This window comes from Oreochromis niloticus, linkage group LG6 (genome assembly GCF_001858045.2).
Source record: "Oreochromis niloticus isolate F11D_XX linkage group LG6, O_niloticus_UMD_NMBU, whole genome shotgun sequence".
Lineage (NCBI taxonomy): Eukaryota > Metazoa > Chordata > Actinopteri > Cichliformes > Cichlidae > Oreochromis > Oreochromis niloticus.
In genome coordinates, this window is record NC_031971.2 from 38,171,949 (window position 1) to 38,191,243 (window position 19,295).

General features: G+C 46.3%; 1 protein-coding gene across 1 annotated transcript in view; it reads left to right on the forward strand.

The window, feature by feature from the left end:
* Nucleotides 1–19,295, forward strand: part of LOC100708169 (integrin alpha-L) — a 48,593-nt gene that overhangs the window by 18,228 nt on the left and 11,070 nt on the right. The window contains exons 7-16 of the mRNA XM_025908062.1: nucleotides 9,019–9,149; nucleotides 9,252–9,394; nucleotides 9,539–9,689; nucleotides 9,902–10,037; nucleotides 10,134–10,207; nucleotides 10,790–10,907; nucleotides 11,093–11,235; nucleotides 12,655–12,801; nucleotides 12,887–13,084; nucleotides 18,680–18,810. Coding sequence (XP_025763847.1) covers nucleotides 9,019–9,149; nucleotides 9,252–9,394; nucleotides 9,539–9,689; nucleotides 9,902–10,037; nucleotides 10,134–10,207; nucleotides 10,790–10,907; nucleotides 11,093–11,235; nucleotides 12,655–12,801; nucleotides 12,887–13,084; nucleotides 18,680–18,810 — 1,372 coding nt within the window. The remainder of the gene's footprint in view (nucleotides 1–9,018; nucleotides 9,150–9,251; nucleotides 9,395–9,538; nucleotides 9,690–9,901; nucleotides 10,038–10,133; nucleotides 10,208–10,789; nucleotides 10,908–11,092; nucleotides 11,236–12,654; nucleotides 12,802–12,886; nucleotides 13,085–18,679; nucleotides 18,811–19,295) is intronic.

The window sequence follows — 19,295 nt, forward strand, 5'->3', positions numbered from 1 at the left end:
TGCTGGCGTCTGAGTCGGACTGGAGCTCTCTGCCCTTTACCAATCCAGCCACGGGCCCATCCATCTGGCCCATCAAGACTCACTCTCATTTCATCAGTCCATAAAACCTTAGAAAAATCAGTCTTGAGATATTTCTTGGCCCAGTCTTGACGTTTCAGCTTGTGTGTCTTGTTCAGTGGTGGTCGACTTTCAGCCTTTCTTACCTTGGCCATGTCTCTGAGTATTGCACACCTTGTGCTTTTGGGCACTCCAGTGATGTTGCAGCTCTGAAATATGGCCAAACTGGTGGCAAGTGGCATCTTGGCAGCTGCACGCTTGACTTTTCTCAGTTCATGGGCAGTTATTTTGCGCCTTGGTTTTTCCACACGCTTCTTGCGACCCTGTTGACTATTTTGAATGAAACGCTTGATTGTTCGATGATCACGCTTCAGAAGCTTTGCAATTTTAAGACTGCTGCATCCCTCTGCAAGATATCTCACTATTTTTGACTTTTCTGAGCCTGTCAAGTCCTTCTTTTGACCCATTTTGCCAAAGGAAAGGAAGTTGCCTAATAATTATGCACACCTGATATAGGGTGTTGATGTCATTAGACCACACCCCTTCTCATTACAGAGATGCACATCACCTAATATGCTTAATTGGTAGTAGGCTTTCGAGCCTATACAGCTTGGAGTAAGACAACATGCATGAAGAGGATGATGTGGACAAAATACTCATTTGCCTAATAATTCTGCACTCCCTGTATATATGGATACACCGTAATTGTCACGGTTCTGGCTCAGTTTGACCCAGTATTTTCAGTTCTCACGTTTTGGTTTGATTTTGTATTTTTGTGTATTTTCTTGATCTATTGTATGATGATGATGATGATGGTGATGATGATGATTTAGCAGGTTTTAGCTCATTCTGGTTTAGTTCTACCTGCATAAAGTCTGTGTTTCTTTGTCTACGTCTTTGTGAATTGTTTCCTGTTTAATTGTGAAACGTTGTGCCTCATGTCAGTGTGTCTAGCTTTGCTCCCCGTGTCTCGTTAGCCCAAACCCTCCCAGCTGTGTCTCCCTCCTGTTTCTCATTCCCTGATTACTTCCCTTTGTATATAAGCCCTGTGTTTTCCTGTGCTCTCTGTCGTGTCGTACCCTCAACAAGCTGTCTGTTTTGTCTCCGTGTTTCCAGTGTTTAGTATTTCTGTTCCAGTGTTTTAGTCCTCCAGGGTTTTTGTTTGTCTTTTGGTGAGTTTAGTTAAGTAAGAGGTTTTTCCCAGCAATAAAGCTGTGCTTTAAGTTTGACTTCCATGTTGAGTCCTGCATTTTGGGTCCCCCACTCCTGCCTGCCTGTCTGCCACACAGCCAACCCTGACAGAACGACGCGACCATCAAATGGATCCAGCGGACTCACGTTTTCAGTATCTCGTGCAGCTGTGGGATTACTGCTGGGGCGTAATCCACGCTGAGGACACTCCCAAGAGACTCATCCAGGTAGTCTTTTTCGACAACTTTTTGTCTTCCACCCTTTGCACAGTTGGTTTTTTGGACATTAAAAGATTAAAACAAATAATAACAGCTCTGAGAGCCAAGATTTGCTTTGAACTGTTTGGCATGGGCGGTCCAGGCAAGGAAGATTCAGCTGCCCTCCTGGAAGCCCTCGCCGCCTGGTATTCTCAGTGTCAGTATCTGTTCCCGTCAGTGTTTATAACCAAATTGTTCGACCCCCCCTTAAGAAAGAGACTGCATCCTCGCTATCTTCACCCCACTACACCTCCACTAGCACGGTCTCCGGTGTCTCCTGTAGTTCAGCTTCCGGTGTCTCCAGTGTCTCCTGTAGTTCAATCTCCTGTGCCTCCGGTGCCTCCTGTAGTGCAGTCTCCTGTGCCTCCGGTGTCCCCTGTAGTGCAGTCTCCTGTGCCTCCGGTGCCCCCTGTAGTGCAGTCTCCTGTGCCTCCGGTGCCCCCTGTAGTGCAGTCTCCTGTGCCTCCGGTGCCCCCTGTAGTGCAGTCTCCTGTGCCTCCGGTGCCCCCTGTAGTGCAGTCTCCAGCAGTGCGGTCACCTGTTCAACAGCCCCTAGCGCTGTCTCCGATGTTCCCACTAGCTGGGTCTGCTATTCAGTCTTCATTTCTGTCGGCCACTTTGCCGTCAGTAACCTCTATGCAGGGAGACAATCTAATTTCTACACAGGGTGTTTCTCATGGTTTAGCTGCTTTTGGCACAGTTATCCACTCCAAGGCTTCCCCAGAGGCTAGGTCTCAGTCAGCAGCTGATTCTGGACCCCTGAAGTTTAAGCAGCCCCCTGAGAACTGCACCATGTCAGCGTTGCCTGGGCAGAGCCAGTGCTCAGTGCAGCGCCAGTTGCCTTTATGTCAGCCAAAGGACTCCATGCCTGTTGGCTTTGTGTTGGCCTCTGCTGGAGGGTCCGAGGGGCCCGTTTGGCAACCTGCCTCCGCTGGAGGGTCCGAGGGGCCCGTTTGGCAACCTGCCTCCGCTGGAGGGTCCAAGGGGCCCGTTCGGCGACCTGTCTCCGCTGGAGGGTCCGAGGGACCGCTCCGGCCCTCGTCTCGTGTCTCCACTGGAGGGTCCGAGGGACCACTCCGGCTTTCGTCTCCTGTCTTCGCTGGAGGGTCTGAGGGATCCGTCCAGCCTGCAGCGCCTGCAGCGCCACCGTCTCTGGCTTCCACGCCGTCACCTGCAGCCACCTCATCATCCTCGCCTGCAGCCGCCTCATCATCCTCGCCTGCAGCCGCCTCCTCTGCCTCGCCTGCAGCCGCCTCCTCTGCCTCGCCTGCAGCCGCCTCCTCTGCCTCGCCTGCAGCAGCCTCCTCTGCTTCAGCCTCAGCCGCCTCGCCTGCAGCAGCCTCTGCTTCAGCCTCAGCCGCCTCGCCTGATCCAGCCTCTGTGTCTTCGCCTTCAGCCACATTGAACACATTTTATAAGTGGTCAGAAACTTGTAAATAACTCATGAAAGAATAAAGTTACGTTGAAACCAAGCACACCATTGTTTTTCTTGTGACATTACCAATAAGTTTGATGTGTCACATGGCCCTCTTCCTATTGGAAAAAAACAAAAGTTGTATCCAAGATGGCCGACTTCTAAATGGCCACCATGGTCACCACCCATCTTGAGGAGTTTTCCCCCTCACATATACTAATGTGCCACAAACAGGACTTTAATATCACCAACCATTCCCATGTTAGTACGGGATTATCCATATAAATGGCCCACCCTGTATATGCACATTACACTAGGTGTGAATGTGCGAGTGAATGTGAGTGTGAATGGTTGTCTGTCCCTGTGTGTTGGCCCTGCGACAGACTGGCGACCTGTCCAGGGTGTACCCCGCCTCTCGCCCTGTGACAGCTGGGATAGGCTCCAGCGCCCCCCGCGACCCTGAAAAGGATAAGCGGAAGCGAATGGATGGATGGATGAATGTGTATACTAAATATGTATATCTACGTGTGTGTGTGTGTGTGTGTGTGTGTGTGAATATATATATACATATTTTAAAAATAAAATAGAGTAAACAATAAAATAAAATATATAAAATATACAGAGGTTGGTAGTTGGACATGTGCAAAAGATGTGGCATTTATATACAGTATGGCGTGCATAATGTTGAAGTTCTGGTAAGTGAAGGTGAGGAAGAGAGAAAGAAGAGGCGCTGTTGCGCATTCTTCACTGTTTTGTTTGTGTCCTGACCACGTAAGATCCTCAGCCAGATGTACACCAAGGAACCGGAAGCTGCTCACTCTCTCCACAGCAGCTTGGGGGAGCTCGCGACGAGGCTGCCATACTCGGCGCCATCTGATCCTGTCAGATTCATGGTTTTCTTCCAATTTTCTCAAACTCAATAGTAACAAATCTGAGCGTCTCCTGGTAGGCACTAAACAAACACTATCCAGAACTAATAGCTTTTCTATTACAATCAATAACTCGCCGGTCTCCGTTTCCCCATGTGTGAAAAGTCTGGGTGTCATCCTTGATAGTACTCAATCTTTTAACTCACACATCAATAACGTCACATATTTCCAACTCCGTAACATTAATCGTCTCCGTCCTTTTCTCTCCCCAAATGTCACTTCCCGGATCGATTACTGCAACTCTCTTCTTTTCGGTCTTAGTCACAAATCTATCCATCAGCTTCAACGTGTCCAGAACTCTGCTGCTCGTATTATCACCAGGACCCCTTCTATGCACCACATCACCCCTGCTTTGCAGTAGCTTCACTGGCTTCTGGTTAAATACCGCATCAATTTCAATATACTTTTGTACACATTCAAGGCTGTCCATCATCTCTGGCCTTCATACCTCTCTGACCTGGTTCAAATCACCGCGATCGTGGCTCAAGAGTTGGGAGCTCGCCTTGCAATCGGAAGATTGCCGGTTCGAGCCCCGGCTTGGACAGTCTCGGTCGTTGTGTCCTTGGGCAAGACACTTCACCCGTTGCCTACTGGTGGTGGTCAGAGGGCCCGGTGGCGCCAGTGTCCGGCAGCCTAGCCTCTGTCAGTGCGCCCCAGGATGGCTGTGGCTACAACGTAGCTTGCCATCACCAGTGTGTGAATGTGTGTGTGAATGGCTGGATGACTGGATGTGTAAAGCGCTTTGGGGTCCTTAGGGACTAGTAAAGCGCTATACAAATACAGGCCATTTACCATTTACCATCCCTTCTCGGTGTCTCAGATCCTCCTCTTTCTCTTTCCATCCCTTCCCCTACGGCTAGCCACTGTGGGGCGCAGGGCTTTCTGTTGCTCTGCCCCCCGTCTTTGGAACTCCTTCCTCCTGAGATAAGAAACATCACTTTCCTCCCTCTTTTTAAGTTCAGATGCAAAACTCACCTATTCACATTAGCCTATTCCACATAAATCTTTCCATCCTGCTACTTTAATTTATTTTATCTATTTGCTCAACGTTTTATCCTTATTATTTTGTAAACTGTTACATTTGTTGTTGTTATAGCTTGTGTACAGTGTCCTCGAGTGTTTTTTAAAGGCGCTTTCTTAAATAAAATGTATTAATATTATTATTATTTCAATTTTGTCTGTATTTAAATGGAGGAAGTTGCCATTAACCATTGTTTGATTTCTGACAGACAATTATTTAAACAAGACCATTTATAAAACTTAGAAGCTTTGAAAGAACAATATAACTGAATGTCATCCGCACAGAGGTGATAAGAACTATTACTGCAATGTCTGATAATTTGGCCTAGAGGGATTACATAAAGCAAAAAGAGAATCGAACCCGAAACAAATCATTGAGGGACCCCACAGGGCAGAACTGATGTTTCAGACAAAACTTGATACATCCATCCATCCATCTTCATCTGCTCTATCCGAGGCCGGGTCGCGGGGGCAGCAGCCTAAGCAGAGAAGCCCAGACCTCCCTCTCTCCAGCCACCTCCTCCAGCTTATCCGGGGGAATACCAAGGCGTTCCCAGGCCAGCCGAGAGATATAATCTCTCCAGCGTGTCCTGGGTCTGCCCCGGGGCCTCCTCCCGGTGGACATGCCCGGAACACCTCACCCAGGAGGCGCCCAGGAGGCATCCTTGTCAGATGCCCGAACCACCTCAACTGGCTCCTTTCAATGTGGAGAAGCAGCGGCTCTACTCTGAGCCCCTCCCGGATGGCCGAACTTCTCACCCTATCTCTAAGGGAGAGGCCAGCCACCCTTCGGAGGAAGCTCATTTCTGCCGCTTGTATCCGCGATCTCGTTCTTTCGGTCACTACCCACAGCTCGTGGCCATAGGTGAGGGTAGGGACGTAGATCGACCGGTAAATTGAGAGCTTCGCTTTTACACTCAGCTCCCTCTTCACCACGACGGACCGGTGCAGCATCCGCATCACTGCGGCCGCAGCACCAATCCGTCTGTCAATCTCCGGCTCCCTTCTCCCATCACTCGCGAACAAGACCCCGAGATACTTGAACTCCTCCACTTGGGGCAGGAACTCATCCCCGACCCGGAGTGGGCACTCCACCCTTTTCCGGCTGAGAACCATGGCCTCAGATTTGGAGGTGCTGATCCTCATTCTCGCTGCTTCACACTCGGCTGCGAACCGCTCCAGTGCGAGCTGGAGGCCTTCACCTGATGAAGCCAACAGAACCACATCATCCGCAAAAAGCAGAGATGAGATTCTGAGGCCACCGAAGTGAAAGTCCTCCGCCACTTGGCTGCGCCTAGAAATCCTGTCCATAAAAATTATGAACAGAACCGATGACAAAGGGCAGCCCTGGCGGAGCCCATCACCCACCGGGAACGAGTCCGACTTATTGCCGGCAATGCGAACCAAACTCTTGCAACGGTTGTATAGGGATCGAATGGCCCGTAGCAATGGGCCAGACACCCCATACTCCCGCAACACCTCCCACAGGACACCCCGAGGGACACGGTCGAATGCCTTCTCCAAGTCCACAAAACACATGTAGACTGGTTGGGCAAACTCCCATGCACCCTCAAGTATCCTTGAGAGGATAAAGAGCTGGTCCAGTGTTCCGCGACCAGGACGAAAACTGCATTGTTCCTCCTGTATCTGAGGTTCGACTAACGGATGAACTCTCCTTTCCAGCACCCTGGCATAGACTTTCCCAGGGAGGCTGAGGAGTGTGATCCCCCTGTAGTTGGAACACACCCTCCGGTCTCCCTTCTTAAAGATGGGGACCACCACCCCGGTCTGCCAGTCCAGGGGTACTGCCCCTGATCTCCACGCAACATTGTAGAGGCATGTTAACCAGGACAGCCCTACAACATCCAGAGCCTTCAGGAACTCGAGGCGGACCTCATCAACACCAGGGGCTCTGCCACCAAGGAGTTGTTTAACTGCCTCAGTGACCTCGCCCCCGGAAATTGGCGGGTCATTCCCCTCATCCCCAGACTCTGCTTCCTCCTCGGAAGACGTGTCAGTGGGATTAAGGAGGTCCTCGAAGTATTCCTTCCACCGCCTGACAATTTTCTCAGTCGACGTCAGTAGCACTCCGCCAGCACTATACACAGTGCAGGTAGAGCACCGCTTTCCCCTTCTGAGACGCCTGACGGTTTGCCAGAATCTCTTCGAGGCAGTCCGAAAGTCTTTTTCCATGGCCTCTCCGAACTCCTCCCACACCCGAGTTTTTGCTTCAGCCACTGCCCGAGCCGCATTCCGCTTGGCCTGTCGATACCTGTCGGCTGCCTCCGGAGTCCCACAGGCTAACCAAGCCCGATAGGACTCCTTCTTCAGCTTGGTGGCTCCCTTCACCTCTGGTGTCCACCATTTGGTTCGTGGATTACCACCACGGCAGGCACCAACCACCTTGCGGCCGCAGCTCAATGCAGCAGCTTCGGCGATGGAGACGCTGAACATGGTCCATTCGGACTCAATGTCCCCAGTCTCCCTCGGAATGCTGTTGAAGCTCTGCCGGAGGTGTGAGTTGAAGATCTCGCAGACTGGGGCCTCTGCTAGACGTTCCCAGCACACCCTCACTACGTGTTTAGGTGCACCGGGTCTGTCCAGCGTCCTCCCCCGCCACCTGATCCAACTCACCACCAGGTGGTGATCAGTTTACAGCTCAGCCCCTCTCTTTACCCGAGTGTCCAGAACATATGGTCGTAGGTCTGGTGATACGATTACAAAATCGATCATCGACCTGCGGCCTAGAGCGTCCTGGTGCCACGTGCACTTATGGACACTCTTATGTTCGAACAAGGTGTTCGTTATGGCCAAACTGTGATTTGCACAGAAGTCCAATAACAAAACACCGCTCGGATTCAGATCAGGGAGGCCGTTCCTCCCAATCACGCCCCTCCAGGTCTCGCTGTTGTTACCCACGTGAGCATTGAAGTCTCCCAGCAGGACAACAGAGTCTCCCGGTGGGGCACCTTCCAGCACCCCCCCCGAGGGACTCTAAGAAGGCTGGGTACTCTGAACTGCCACTCGGCGCATAAGCGCAGATGACAGTCAGGACCCTTTCCCCGACCCTAAGGCGCAGGGAACAAACCCTCTCATCCACCGGGAAAAACCCCAACGTACCGGCAGCAAGCCGAGGGAATATTAGAATACCCACCCCAGCCTGCCGCCTCTCACCAGGGGCAACTCCAGACTGAGACAGAGTCCAGCCCCTCTCTAGGAGACTGGTTCCAGAGCCCAAGCCATGCGTAGAGGTGAGCCCGACTATATCTAGCCGGTACCTCTCAACCTCACGCACTAACTCAGGCTCCTTCCCCACCAGAGAGGTGACATTCCATGTCCCTATTGCCAGTCTTGGCAGCCGGGGATCAGTCCACCAGGGCCTCTGCTCCTGGCCGCCGCCCAGCACACAATGCACCCGACCCCTATGGCGCCTCCTGCGGGAGGATGGGCCCATGTCTCCTCTTCAGGCTGTGCCCGGCCGGGCCCCATGGACTAAGGCCCGGCCACCAGACGCTCGCCCTCGGGCACCCTCCCCGGGCCTGGCTCCAGGACGGGGCCCCGGTAACCCTATCCCGGGCAGGGTAAACTGTTCCCTCGATGTTTTCTTCATAAGGGTCTTCTGAATCGCTCTTTGTCTGGTCCCTCACCCAGGACCAATTTGCCATGGGAGACCCTACCAGGGGGCAAAAGCCCCCAGACAACATAGCCCCTGGGATCCCTGGGACACACAAACCCCTCCACCACGATAAGGTAGCAATTCACTTGATACATACAGACAGTAAAAGATCTTTCACATAGATGCAACATGAACCATTTCAAAACAACACCAGTAATCCCAAACAAGCCCTTAAGCCTATTTATCATGATCCGTGATCAATAGTATCAAAGCAGAGGTGAGATCCAGTATAACCAGAATTGTTTACTTTCCAAAGTCTGCTGTGATCAAAATGTCACTAGTCATTTTAAGTAAAGTGGTTTCAGTGGTGTGCAATTTGCTCAAACCAGACTGGAAAATGTCCATTACGTTGTTTTCTTCAAAAAGTAGTTAAGTTATTCTGCTACTGTTTTTTCAACAATCTGTAATACAAATGGTCATTTTGACCTGTAACTGTCTGGAAGAGTTATGATTAAATATGTTTTATTTTTCCAGAATGCACCAAAAAGACAGTGGACCTCGTTTTTCTGTTTGATGGATCAGCGAGTTTGACTCAAAACGAATTCAACAGAAATAAAGATTTTATTGTGGAGATAATGAACAGCCTGAAGAACATGTCGATCAAGGTCAGTTCACTACTGCAACATTTAAGCATTCACAGCTTTTATTTGCTAAGATATATTTACTGTTTAGTGTCATATCTAAATAATTTATGTTTTGTTTTTCAGTTTGCAGCAGTTCAGTTCTCCAGAACAGTCCAAAAAGTCTTTGACTTCAACGACTATGAAGCCGGACGTGCTCTTGATAAACTTAAGAAAGAAAATCATTTAAAAAGTCTCACCAACACACACAGAGCCATCGAATTTGTTCTGTAAGTTCAGTTATACTAAAAGAGGAAAGGCTCAACACAACTGTGACATTATGAGCATCTTAAGTTTGTTGATTTAGTGTTAATGTGTTCATGTTCACAGCTTGGTTTATTGTGTTACAAAAGCTGTTTTTACTTTTGTTTCAGTGATGAAATCTTTGACAACAAAGCTGCAGGCGCCTCTCCTGATGCAACTAAAGTTCTGATTCTAATCACAGACGGAGATCCCTCTGACACAGACAAAAACAAGATAATTAAAAAATATGATGAGAAAAATATAATTCGTCTTGTTATTGGGGTAATGTCATATATCATGTCTCCTTTTTTGTCACATGTGGTTTCATCTGTTCACTTCTGTATAACAATCATGGCTCCTTTTAATATATGTGATGAATATGAGTTTATTGTTGTGGGTCAGAACAAGTAAATTCCAATTTTTATTCTAATGTTGTGTTTTTTTCTTATGCTGATGTCAGACTTTCATGTTTTAAAGCTGTGTTCTGGTTTCAGATCAAGGATGCAAAGCTGGATAAATTTAGGGCCATCGCTTCAGAACCAAAAAACAAAAATGCCTTCAAAATTGAGAATTATGATGGACTCACAGGAGTACTGGAGAATTTTCAGAAAGATATCTTTGTTATGGAAGGTGGCGTCTAATTTCTTTCCTCAAATCAAGAATTCATGTCATCTCACCTTCCACATGTGCTGCTGTAACATGTACTCCCTGATGATCCATATTTAGGTTCCAAAGTGGCTCAAGCAGGAAACCTGACTGATGAAATGTCTCAGAGTGGATTCAGCGCTGTTTTCAACAAGGTGAGCAAAATCAAAATAGCAAAATCTATCTGAGCACCCTAAAGAATCATCTGGAAATCAGACTAAAGCAGGGGTCTCAAACTTAAATGAGCTGTGAGTCACTGCTGGCGCTGTCATCTCACGTGAGGGCCACCTTTAGTGTTCAAGTAGTACAAACAAGAAAACACCCACAAATATTTCCGAAAATGTAGTGTTTTGTTTGTTTGTTTTTTAAATTTCAAATATTTTATAACAAGACAAAACTGCAAACATGAATGCACATTTTTCCTCACACTTAACTAACTTAGCCTTTCATTGACCTACCAAATAAGCGAATTGGTATTCTCTTTCTGGCCAGACATAAATATACAGTGAAGGGCCAAATTGCATTATATTTCTTCATATCAGTATACGGAGTTTGAGTGAAGGGCTTTATCCATGCTAAATTTAGCACTTCAGCATCCTTACAACTTTTCTGCTGCTGAATAACAGGAAAATGAGTCCAGCTGCAGCAGGTCAAATGACACAGTTGATCTTCCGCTTCCTTTTGTAACCATACCTGTGATGTCTGTACTCCTTACACCTGCACATTCCTGTTTATAGGATACACTGATTCTGGGTTCAGTGGGAACAAACAGCTGGCGTGGTTCTCTCCAAGAACGTCGAGATAAAATGGAAACACAAATTGAGGATCAAGAAATGGAGATGGACTCCTACATGGGTAAACTTTCTTTACACATTATCTGATGTTTCTTTCTTGAAAATAAGATTTTGTTATTTCGCTCAACACTTGAACAAATGAACTCTGGAAGCTTCCAGTCTAAATTATTTTTAATGTCTTCCAAGTACAACATATAAACACATTAGGTTTTCTTACATGTTGCATGTTATATTTGGCTCTTGCAGGATATTCTGTCTCTGTTGGAGAGAGGGGTGGTGTTTCTTTGTATTTCACGGGTGCACCCCGGTTTCAGCACACAGGACAGGTCGTACTTTTCAAACAAAACAGCAACAACTGGACCACAGCACAAAGAATAACTGGAGACCAGGTCGGTAGCTTATATGGTAATTTTATTCTTCATATGGCTCAGTTTGTCATTGATGATACCTGAATGCAGTTTTGCCTTGAAACAAATGCTAATTTTCTTGATCAAATCCACTGTTATTTCTATTTTAAATCACTTCTAAGTGTAGATCAGTGATTCACATTAACAATTATAGAAAGATGCTCTATATGCTCTATACTGCATTTCGTTGCCCTGTACCTGTGACATGTGCAATGACAATAAAGTTGAATTCTATTCTATTCTATTCTATTCTATTCTATTATAAAGTAAAGACAGTGAAATATTAGAGAACCACAACAATCAGACGATCAGCATGATTAAACACTTGATTGAACTCTAATAACAGGAACAAATCTGTAGCAGACTGGTTGAAAAAAAAAAAAAAGACAGAACATAAGAGCATGGAGATAAACCACAAATGTCAAACATTACAAAACACAAAGGGTGGCGTGCCCACTCCGGATCGGGGATGAGTTCCTGCCCCAAGTGGAAGAGTTCAAGTATCTCGGGGTCTTGTTCGCGAGTGATGGGAGAAGGGAGCCGGAGATCAACAGACGGATTGGTGCTGCGGCTGCAGTGATGCGGACGCTGCACCGGTCCGTCGTGGTGAAGAGGGAGCTGAGTGTAAAAGCGAAGCTCTCAATTTACAGGTCGATCTACGTCCCTACCCTCACCTATGGCCACGAGCTGTGGGTAATAACCGAAAGAACGAGATCGCGGATACAAGCGGCGGAAATGAGCTTCCTCCGAAGGGTGGCTGGCCTCTCCTTAGAGATAGGGTGAGAAGTTCAGCCATCCGGGAGGGGCCCAGAGGGAGAGGGAGGTCTGGGCTTCTCTGCTTAGGCTGCTGCCCCCACGACCCGGCCCCGGATAAAGCGGAAGAAGATGGATGGATTACAAAACACAAGCTAAAGGAGAGAGAAGACGGAAGTCACCAAGTTGCAGTGATGATGTCGTACAGGGATTGAAAAGATGGGAGTGGAAGAAATATGAAGTGCATCATCAGCTGCACCAATAGTCTGAGTCTAAAATGATGATAGTGTTCAATGTTTTTGCAACTTTCCAGACTTGTGCAAAGGCAAATAAACTGTGGCTACACAGAGCAAACCAAAGAACTTGTTTGATCTAATAAAAACGGTTGGAAAAGAAAACTTGTTCAAACCACCATAAAGGATTACACTAACTTTGCAGGCGTACATGTCAGTTTCTGGAAATGTTGTTTTTGTCAGCATGATTATTTTATTTTGTGAAATCATATTTTCTGGCAGTAATATTGTGTTTTCTGTACATGAAGCATTTTCCCTGCATTGATCATTTTTGAGTCGAGTTTTTTGATATCATTAAATGATATAAATTTATAACTAAATTAAAACTGAACTAATGATATAACTAACTTGTCAGATCGGTTCCTACTTCGGCGCCGAGCTGTGTTCGGTGGATATTAACTCAGACGGTGACACTGATTTCCTGCTGGTGGGAGCGCCAACGTTTTACCAGCCTCAGGAGAAGAAAGAAGGTCAGATCTACATCTACAGTCTGACTGATGAGGTGAGCCGCCACTTTGTGAGATTACAGCGTGACACTCAATGTTTTATGATCAAGATCAATGAACTAATGTCCACTTTTCTCACAGCTGCAACTGAAAAGTGAACTGAATGTGACGGGACCATCCATGGGTAGATTTGGCACCACCATATCCAGCCTTGCAGACCTGAATGGAGATGGACTCCGAGACGTTGCTGTCGGAGCTCCGCTTGAGGATGATAACAGAGGTGCCGTGTATATCTACCTTGGAGACAGACATAGAGGGATACGCAGCGCTTTCAGCCAGGTGAGAGACGGACATGGACACAAAGGTGACCATAAATTATCAGTAATTTTCAGTTTCCCTTCTTATGAATCTCTGCTTATCAAACTATATATACATAAAAGATATTTAAAGCTACTGTGTCATCTTCATCTGGTTACTACATTCCTCAGGTTTAGCTTTATGAACATTACTATCTTGATCTTTTGGAATCACAGAGCCTCTTGAAGTTAAAAACTTCATTCCACAGGACACCGGGCCAAGAATTCCAATGACTTCAGATATGAAAACACCTTATATTTATAAAAATTCTTGGTGTCGTACCTGGGGTTTAAACATTGGATGTTATTGTTCTATATTGGTTTCTCAGTTGCTTATCAGTAGTATATAACTGATAGGTTTGCTCGTTCAGGTACGTGCACGTGCACATTCACGTTCATGCATGTGAACATGTGCGTGCACTACTCTATTCAGAACTGACAGCTTTGCTCATCGACGTAAACCCCGCACCTGTTTCCTCCTAGTGGGTGTGTTTTAATTAGGTTTTAATGTTTTAACTGTTGATGATGTATTTTGGTTTTCAGTGTAAATTTATACAAACAGGAATTACTTTTTTTAATGTTGTTTTATCCTAACACTACGGAGAAGCCCTACAGCAAGACTTGTTTGTTTTTAATCAGCAATCTCAAAGCTACATTTTTTGGATTTGTTTTTTAACTTGGAAAATAAAGCCTTATAAGAGTTTCACTATTTCTAATTGTGGAGTGGAAGACCTATTTGGTTTTTTGGATGTTAGAAGCAAACTTATTGGATTTGTTTGACCCCCGTTATATTACCCTCTGCAAGTCGAATTGTCAGTTAGACCAACACATGATCCTGCTCAACCTGTTAGGATGCCTGGGTCGTTGACCCAGGGCTTTTGAGTTTATTATATTATTTATCTTTTCTAGTCTTTGGTTTCTTTCTTAGAGTTCCGTCTTATGGTTTATGTCTGTGTTCTATAGTTGCTCTGTCTCCCCTGTCGGCTGTATCCCCTTGTTTAGTTCGCGTCTCTGTGTTATGTTTCCTGTTTTACTTTGAAGGTCCGGGTCTTATGTGAATGTGTCCTGCTTTGCTTCCTTGTCTCGTTAGTTCTGATTTCTCCCAGGTGTGCCCTCCTTCTGTGTGTCATTCCACTCGTTATTTCCCAGTGTACTTAAACCCTGTGTTTCTTTGAGTCAGTGTCGTGTCGTCCCTCATGCTGTGTGGATCTCCCTGTGTTTCCCGTGAGTTTATGTTGTTTCCCAGTTTAGTTTAGTTTAGTTTGCTTTGCTTTGTATGCTCGTTTTCCCGTGCCAGCAAATAAAGCTGAGTATTTTGAGTTCATCCCTTGAGTCTGAGTCCTGCATTTTGGGTCCACCCCTCCTCCTTGCCTGCCTGCCACACAGCCAACCTTAACACAACCTCCTGTTTTGCTTTCCTGTTATAGCTCTTTCCTGTCGGAGGATGTATTGTTTAAATCATGTGTAGTCTTTCTGTCTGAGAAAACGCAGTCCAAACCTTTGGAATGTCCTTTCATCAAAAATATTTGATGTCTGATGGCCAGCATTTGTTTCCTGAGAAGTTGAACACCTACGGACATGTGAGGCCGTGCTGGTGTGTATCCTCAGTTACCCCCACCCAGCTGACACGTTTGCTCATCCATGTAAATGAAGTATTTTAGGGATCTACATTTCTAAATGTAAGACAAATACCATGTATTGAGTTCGTTGCCATCTTCAAGCGTAGACGTGTTGTTTACAGGCCATAGATTATTTAATTCAATGTAATCATAACTGTGGAGAAGCCTTACAGAAAGGCCTTCCTTGCGTTTGCGTATTAGATTTGTTTTTAACTTGATAAAACAATCTCTCTTTTTTTTTTTTTCTTACATCAGCTTTTTCACAGGTATCTGGGAAAACGCAGGACAACTTGCGTGAACTACCCTCCAGAACTGTCTAGAGTTCAAAGACTATAGTGAGGTACTGGCCTGTGTGTTGCTTTTTTTTTTTTTTTTTTTGCCATCAGAATTATTGTCTAAAAGCAAAGAAAGATGCCCAACGGATTTACTTTACCAAATGGACCATCCCAGCCTTGCCGTAATCGCCTATTTGATTCACCTTTGCTTTTATTGTTTATTTTTATTTTCACTTGCTAAATATGGGACAGACTTGACTGGGGAAAAAGGGGAGAAAGAGGGGAAAGGAAAAACAGCGGGGAAAAGGGACGGGGGAAAAAGGGGCAAAAAACAAAAACCAACAGAATAAGGAGACAAAAAATACATATATCAATCACCTGTTGAGAAAGAGAAAACAAGCAGAAAAAAAAGAGCAACATAATAAACATCATCGCGATAATCTATGTGAATATAACAGTAAATACTAAATATTAAACATTATTGTGCAGCACGTAAGATCGACAGCGCACAGTGTGCTTCGAGGTAGGAGCCAAAAAGGGTGTAGTTTGTGTGTGTGTGTGTGAGCACCCGTGTGTACACCTGTGAGCATGAGTGCGCTTGTTTTTAAAAGGTTCCTTCATGTAATGATCTGCTAGAGGGTGTGGGGGGCCACAGCCCCGTCCTCCAGGGCATGAAGCAGGTATGGAGGAGATCAAGACTCCAGACATCCAGAGGCCCCAAGAGCAAAGGAGACCAAGGGAGACCAACGGAGGGGCAGCCACGCCACCATCCCAGAAAGAGCTGAGGAGAGTCCCAGATGAGGGGTCACTCAGCAGCCGCGGAGCAGAAGCCAGGGGAGGTTGCAGTGACGTGCCCAGCCAGCTGTGCCAGAGTGACCAAGCCCCAGGCCGAGGGCACCCCACCCCCGAAGTGGCCCGAGCGAGCCCCAGGCTCCGACAAGCAGCCACCAGGAGTGAGCCGGTGTGTACCTGGACGCCCATTTTCCCTGGGGTGGAGAGACGCAGACTGCTCCGGCTTGGCAGCAGCAGGGAGGCCCCACATTCCAGACCCCAATCGGACGGCCAACTCCTCCTCCCAGCCCCCCGCTCCAACAGGCAGCAGAGAACGGGGGGGTGTGAGGACTCCAAACTTCCCTCCACCCGCTCATATGTAGTGTTGGTGTATGTGTGTTCTAAGGTGCATTTAAAACCCAGGAGGGCATGGAGCTACCTGCCAGAGAACAGCAGGTAAGCGCCCAGAAGGGGACAGAAGGGGGGGATGCCTCCCCTGCACCCTGGTGACACACCTTTACCCCAAGGCCCTGCATGTGTGGGTGATTGTGGTGGAGCGGGAGGCAGCTGGAGATGGGGAGGGAAGGCCTGTGTGTCTCTTTAAAATCGTAGATGTTGAATTTTAGGCTACATGTTATTTATCTCCCACTGAGTCTGTTTGTCATATGCTATGTATAAAGGCTCTGGACCTTTCCAAAATGGCGTAGACCCGGCTTTAGTGTGATTAATTTACCACAATGTCAATTTCTGGGACGTTTTCAATTTTCACTCCTGTGACTACGAAGAGTGTGGCTAGTTTTTTGTCTATTTGTGAAACTGAGCATGGATGTGGACACTTCAAACTATACTGAGTGATGTGAGTTTCGTGCTGGATCACTTTTTTCAATTGTTAATTTTCTGGGAGCCCTGAAGACCCAAATTAGGGCTTTCAAGTTTTGCCCTGCCCCCTGGTCTGTGCGAGGTTGTGCGGCAAATGCCAGTGTGGATGATGAGGGTCCAGCCAGTCGGCGGAAAGACCAGTTGATGCCTAGACGTGCATTGGAGCCGCAAAAAAAATTGGATCCTCAATCTATAAAAAAGCAATTCCTGTTTGTATAAATTCACACTGAAAACTGAAATACACTCTTTATCAAACAGATAAAACATTAAAATCTAATTAAAACACACCCACTAGGAGGAGACAGTTGCAGGGTTTACGTCAGCGAGCAAAGAAGTCAGTTATATACTACTGTTATCTACAATTCTGCATAGAACATATTATATTTGTTCCCTTAGTATTTCCTCCCTCATTCTCAGCTGTCTTTATTCATGTCAGAAGGCTGAAAGGCTACTATTTTTAGTGGACCCAAAAACAGACTCAGAGTCTGCTTACTTGGAAAGTGGGGAGTATGGATGGGTATCGTTTAGGTTTTATCCGATACCGGTGCCAAACGGTACTTTTGAAACAGTGCCGGTGCTTAAACGGTGCTCGAACCGGTGCTTAAAGAATGGAAAACACAAACTTTGTCCAAAAACCTCTCATGTTCAGCTGTTTTTTTGTAAAAAGATAACAATGTTAGCCTTTTCTGTAGCTATAGGGCATATATGGTCTCACTCTTGGCTGGAAGCAGTGCTTAAACAATGGAAAAAACACAAACTTTGTCCAAAAACCTCTCATGTTTAGCTGTTTTCCACTTTTTCTTTGGTCATTTTAGCCTTTTTGGCCAGGGTGAAGGGAGTATCTGCCATCAAACAAGAAGACAGCCGCATGTAACTACGACGGTGTTGCTAGTTCACTTTACATGCATTAATGTAATAATGTGGTTAGCCTACTCAACGTTAATTACACACGAACAACATTAAGCTACTCACGCAGAGAAGAACGGCTGCTGCTGCCATCATCATCTGTCATCATTTCTGCTACGCTGACAGGGCTAGGGGCCAGGACTCTCCTCTTCGGGTTTTTGGGGGATGTTGCTAACTCCGGGTCCGATAACAGGCACCACACCCGCAGTAGATGTGCTCGGTGTAAGGTCTTGCAGCAAGCTATCAAATACGGTGCATTTCTCGGCTTTTAAAAAAACGCTATGCGTCGCCAGGTGTTTCATCAGATTCGAGGTGTTACCTCCTTTGCACAGTATCACCTTAAAGCACTTGTTGCAGGCTGCTGAGTTTGCATCTTTTGCTGTGAAGTACAGCCAGACTTTTGATCTCTTCGCCTTGGGCATTTTTAATCTGTAGCTCTGCTCTAAAAGAACGTACGTACCTGGGCCCGCCTACTATCTTTGGAAAGGTAAAATGATTGGCTAGAATCCAAAGTGTATTACATCTCAGGAAAAATGGCACCGAAATAAAGCACCGAAATGTGCGCTGCTTTTCGGTCTGGTTACTACCATTTATGTCAGAACCGGTGTCATAATGGCACCGGATACCGGTACCCATCCCTAGTGGGGAGTAGTGCGCTCTGAGGGGGAGTGAACTAGGTGAGTGTCCAGGCTTAAGGTGAAGTGAGCAAACCAAGATGTCTGACCTTTTCTCTCCTTTGCACTGACCTGGAATTATTTGTTTCCTTTGCCTTGTGTTTAGTTTATTTCCATCCTTCTATCTCATTGACTTGATTTTCGTTTCTCATTATCCATTTGTCCACTTAGCCTTAGCTATTGTCCACATAACAATATTTTCTATTTACACTTTGCCACAGCATCGTATTTCCCTCCTCACAGCAAGCAAAATTATTTGTCCAGGTCCAGGTCAGTGACTAGTTAGCTGAGGTAAAACCTTGCAGACAGCTAGGAGCACAGTTGTCCAAACAAAACAGTCATCTGTCTGTAAACAGAAAAGGCTTCGATGAGAGAGTGAAGAGGAAAATGTATAAACTTTTGTCTCCACCATGCAAGATGAGCATTGTTTTAGCTGTCAAATCTCTTGTTCCAGAGAATCACAGGAAAAGAAGTCACACCTGGGATAAAATTCTTTGGACAGGCCATCAATGGAGCCATTGACCTTGGAGGGAACGGACTCCCAGATATTGTGATTGGATCACAGGGCGCTGCTGTTGTCTTTAGGTATCAGAACTCTGTCCACAATTTATGTTGCTAAGTATTGTACATATCTACCTTACAAAGGCTCGATGCCAAACTACATACAAGATGCAATTATAAAAAAACAAAAAATCTTTCCTGATTTAAATTTACCCTCCACCGCTCAGTTTAACTCATTTTGCCCTTTGGATCACTTCCTGTGCTTCTGCTACATGTTGTTTGCTCCTTGGAAGCCCCGTTCTGAAAAGCTGTCTGCACCTTTGCAAAGCGCTCTGCTTCTGCTCTACTATGTCAAAATAGCAACCCTCATACTTTGTGTTTTTTTCCAAAATTAAAATAAAGTTGGAGTTATTTAAATACAACCTCAGATGGATAGCCACATAACACTCACCAATTAGTTAAACTGCAGGAATGTCTTAAAGACAAAGACCTGGATGGCCTTCAGCTTGCAGGCCGGTCTTTTTTTGTAACCAGCTCCCACATTAGATTAGATGGAGATAGCTACCATC